The sequence below is a fragment of the Frankliniella occidentalis genome, unplaced genomic scaffold (genome assembly GCF_000697945.3).
Source record: "Frankliniella occidentalis isolate FOCC.00 unplaced genomic scaffold, Focc_3.1 Scaffold27, whole genome shotgun sequence".
In the NCBI taxonomy this organism is placed as follows: Eukaryota; Metazoa; Arthropoda; class Insecta; order Thysanoptera; family Thripidae; genus Frankliniella; species Frankliniella occidentalis.
In genome coordinates, this window is record NW_026267157.1 from 555,218 (window position 1) to 559,837 (window position 4,620).

The 4,620-nt window shown below is 43.5% G+C and overlaps 1 protein-coding gene across 4 annotated transcripts in view; it reads right to left on the reverse strand.

Moving 5' to 3' along the window:
• The window catches only part of LOC127749044 (uncharacterized), a 43,057-nt gene extending 38,913 nt beyond the window's left edge, over positions 1-4,144 (reverse strand). Inside the window, exons 1-3 of one of the 4 annotated variants that reach the window (XR_008010931.1) lie at positions 3,973-4,141; positions 2,987-3,113; positions 1,601-1,828 (exon numbers count right to left, since the gene is read on the reverse strand). Coding sequence is in view for 3 of the 4 variants with exons in the window: in XM_052265501.1 (XP_052121461.1) it covers positions 1,601-1,828; positions 2,987-3,113; positions 3,973-3,998 (381 nt within the window). In the remaining variant the exon portion in view is untranslated. Of the gene's footprint in view, positions 1-1,600; positions 1,829-2,986; positions 3,114-3,972 lie in introns of all 4 variants that reach the window. The other 3 variants (XM_052265501.1, XM_052265500.1, XM_052265503.1) reach the window with 3 other exon arrangements.
• Between the last annotated feature and the right edge of the window lie 476 nt (positions 4,145-4,620).

Genomic DNA, 4,620 nt, shown 5'->3' on the forward strand with positions numbered 1-4,620 from the left:
GGTGGTCCCCAAAAAGTGGTTCGTCTCCGCCCACCTGTTGCACTACCCAGTGACAAATTATTTGCTGTGTCAGCAAAGTTATTTGCTGTTTTTTTTTAAATGTTCTAAATTTCACTGCTATCATTTTTGGACGAATGGTGATTAAAGTCATAGGCCTAGAACTGTCTTGCCATTTCTGTGCAATCGTAGGTCATCATCCCGTATGGAAACAATGGTGCTCTGAATGAGGTGCAGCGCAACCGCAATACTTTTTTTTCTATCAGCATGCCGGTCTAGTGTTGAAATAAGTTTTTCCTTTGTAAAAATGAGGTTCCCAAGGCTAAAATACGTCCGGTCGCTCACAATAGAATATACTTTTTATAATATAATTTCATGCTTTGTGCTTCACAATTTTTAGAGTGTGAAGAACCAACAATTTATGTGAGTTTCCACAGTAAATACTATCCATAACAAAACACAAAATTTTGTGCTTAGCAACATGGCTGTTGTGTTATTAACTTTTAAAATGTTAATTTACCAAAGGGACCAGCGCTACAAAATTAGGCAGAAAAGATGCGGCCTCCATTAAATTTGGACTATCAAGAAATGGCAAACTTCCCTAATGTCAATATTGATTGAACGAGACCATCCATTGTTGCAAGAAGCCCGCCTCAATTGCATAGCAAAAATACAATAAAATAGCAGCAAGATTGCTCCAAAGAAGATAGATTGACTTTGTTAAAAGCAAAAATGCAAAATGCAGACGAAAAATTTGGTCTGAAAATAATATGAACATAAAACAGGTTTCGAGATAAATGAAACATAGAAAATACCCGTAACATTTTACAATTCCTATTCAAAATTAGATGCAGAAGAAATAAAAAGAGATGAAATGACAAGTTTGTATCAAATTAATTTTGTGGAAAACAGCTATCCGTAAAAATAATGAGAACTGCAAGAGAAAGCAAATTCCTTCGATTTAAAGCTTCACCTATAAGAAATACAGAGATCAGACGAGGAAACAAAAGCTTAGTTGGCAGAAAAGGCTTTGGCATTAGCGAAAAATGCAAAAGATGGGCAATAAACCGGTGTCAGATGATAGAGAAGGAGTGCGACCCAGCAGCCAACTGGAAGGCAGATTTTGTGACAATCAAGCCCGAAGTTCAGTGTCTTGGCTAGAATATGGAAAATAGCGAAGTTCGAAATGACGTCTTCAAGTTATTGGAGACACCAACCAACTAAAGTTCTCAAAATAACGGGGATTAAGGTAAGGTTGCAGACCTGTGAAAATCGTCTAATGCACGGGTTAAGGAGATTACTTATTTACCAAAAACTACGAATCACAGAAAAACAGACGAAAGACACTCTAATTGAGGAAGAATTGGGTTTCAATTAAATATATGGTAGAGAACTGTAACTCCGCGGGAACACGACAGTCTTTTCGGCATAAACCTGACGGGTGCACTACTTGGTGGCGTGCACGATTCCGTCCGCACCTGCGACAGTAAACAAAATTGTCATTAACTAATAAAAGATACCTCCATGGCATGACGATGTTTTCAAATCCACTCAAATGTAATAGTTTTATTCTGCCTGTCTGTTATTTTGTTAGCCTGCGCACCTGGGATGCCGAGTCAAGGTGCCGCTCCACGCCGGCCGTTGTGGCGAGAAGGAGGGCCACCGTCTGAAGGAGGGCAGGCAGCCGCTTCACGAAGAGCACATGTGCAAACACGCTGGAGTACACACCGAGGCTGAGCGTGACCGGCACGCTCGCCTCGTGCATGGAGCGGGACACGGCCACATCACTTATGCCTACTAGGAGCGTTACCACGCTTGTCGTCATTGCAATCTTTAGAAAAACAGAGCGGGTAGTGAAAACGGTCAATTAGAATGGAAAGATTTCTGCGCCACTATATAGTGTGCATTTAGCGCAGAATCTGCGAAGAAGGGCACCCCTATTAAAAGGTTTTGTGCCAAAAGAAGCCCAAAAATCGTTCGAAACGATCGAGGTGTCTAAACACAACGTTTTTCCTTGCAGATTCGATATTTTACATGTACGAGTTATAAGAAACAGCAGTTTGTTCGATTTCGACGGATTAAAATCACCCTGCAGACGACCTCGGGCTGCAGCGTCTCCGGTGGGCTGACTTGCAGTTGGCTATTCTCTCGAAATACTCTACTCACCTCGACATAGTGGTAATATTACAAGAGTTCAGACCTTGTAAATTCGTAATGTCAATACGAGGTCGACGAAATATGAACCATAAGTTATTATAGTTGATGAAAACGGGATTCTCGGCCTAGCCTCGCTACCGGGTGCCTCCCACCACCTCGCGACTTTGATCATTCAAAACAAAAGATCAAAAGCCCAGATAATTAAAATTCACACGTCGTTAGAGGTTTTAGTGTTGCGGAGCTCGTCTCAAACCGTTTCGACGGTCTCGGGTGGGACTAAGCAAAAGTGAATTTACGAATTATTTACGCTACGAGGGGAGAGGCTCCCGGTAGATGGTCGCCAAAATACGAGGGGGTTTTCACTTGCGTAATACAGTGTACACCAAAACTAGGTATTACGCGTAATGTAATACCGAAGAATAGGAAAATATGCCCTAAAATGGTAGAATTTGGGTTGTAATGCTTGTGTAAAACTGGCGTAATACCGCGTAATACACGTAATATGTAATGCACTGTACACGAAAATTCCGAGTGAAAACCCCCTCGCCAAAATACCAACTTTTTGGTCCAACATTTGTCAAAGTCCGGTACACAAACGAACAAAACGCATTTCTAGACAGTCGCCAAAATACAAAAATTTTGGCCTCTTAGGTGCAACGGTAGCAGTCCGAAATTTTACAAGTGTGGGGCTCAAAATTTTGTATTTTAACGATCGTCTAGAAATGATCGGGCTTCAGAAAATCAAACAGAAAATTGTACGCAAAATGTGCACAAAATAGCGTCCTTATCTAGGGAAATACTATCCTCATACTGCGAATAAGCGTGCGCTTACCTTGGAGGTCCGTAGCCAGAAGAGGAGGCGCGCGCTGAACTTATCGCGGCCGGTGGGCGAGAGGGTCTTTAACCACCACCGCAGGTGGCTGGACAGGGGCCCCTCGTCTAGCGGCCAACTATCGACTCTGTGTAGAAATAAATCTGATTTTCTACGATACTCACTCTTAAAGGTATTTCTTGTATTTAAAGCCCTGGTCTTAGACGAGACCGAGTCTTGTAATACAATAAGCGTTTCATACCGTTAGCGGTAATCTCATGCGTATGGTTGTGACGGTAAAAATAATTACAAGACAACCTGTGTCCATTATCTGTGTTGGAGGTAACCCATTTTAAAGGATTGAATCAGTGTTGATTCGGATTTTACTCTGGAATCCCAAGTGTGTACTTGAATGCAGAATATTCTGCATACCTACATGTATGCAGGAAATTCTGTGTACTTGCCAAGTATGCGGGAGATAGTGACTTGGTCAAGTACACACTAAAACCTCCATACATTTATGCAGGAGCCTTGGCAGGGGCCTTAGTGTGTACTTGAGGTAGTACACACTATCTCCTGCATACTTGACCAAGTCCACACTATCTCTTGCATATTTGCCAAGTACACAGAATTTCCTGCATACATGTAGGTATGCAGAATATTCTGCATTCAAGTACACACTTGGGTTTCCAGAGTACTGGGATACTCAACTAAAAATATGGTGATTTTGTACAAAAAAATACCTTTAGTGGAACTTTGTGAGGGTAGTGTTCCATTCCACCCAGGCAATTCGTAATTTTATTCTGGTATTTCCTGCTTGGTCCTATTTGACAATTTGTGGCCCTCAATATCAATCGACCTCTTTTTAACTACACTTTTATGAGCTCTAAATACATACATATATCTTAAGATATATCAAACCAAATAAATTTATAAGCACTTATATGGCGGCTAGAGCGTCATGTAGGGCTATTACGATTGGTGTTCGTCACCTCCCCAATATCCACCTTGAGGGTTGGCCGGATTCCAGCATGTTCAATTTGAGGTCTTGCAGTTGTATGTAGACTGGCCTGCTGTTGGCACCATCCCCCCGTGGAAGCGCTCCTGCGTACGTTGCGACTCCCCCGCAATGAAATGTGTATGGCGTTGGCGAGCAGACTTCCGTGCCGTACCTGATCCCGTCCGCCACCATGCCGCGCCCCCGCGCCCCGTGCGTGCAGACCACCGCGTGCATTATTGCGCGCCCCCCCGGGCGCGGCGGGGCGTGGTGGGGCGTGGCGTTTACGCGCTGGGGCCGGTGCGTGCGGAGCGCCAGGCCAACAGCGCGACACTTGATGTGCTGAGTTGGCGGTGGACTGATTGGCGCTCAACGACCCGGTGAACGTCTTCTGTTGACAAATTCAAGCCAATTTTAGGGGCGTGTCCGGCTGACACGATATAATTGGAGTTGTGGCCAGAACCAAGTTCCGCGTGACGTCCTTCGCGATATCTCACGAAACAGTTCTTGTAATGCTTCAACATCGATATGGCGTATTGTCGATTTTGCGAAATGCATATTATTGAAATCAGTAGAAAATTCTCTTTTCCAATGAGAGGCATCTCACTAGATCGTGAAAAATACACTTATGACCATGGCTTTCCGAGAACCGACTTTG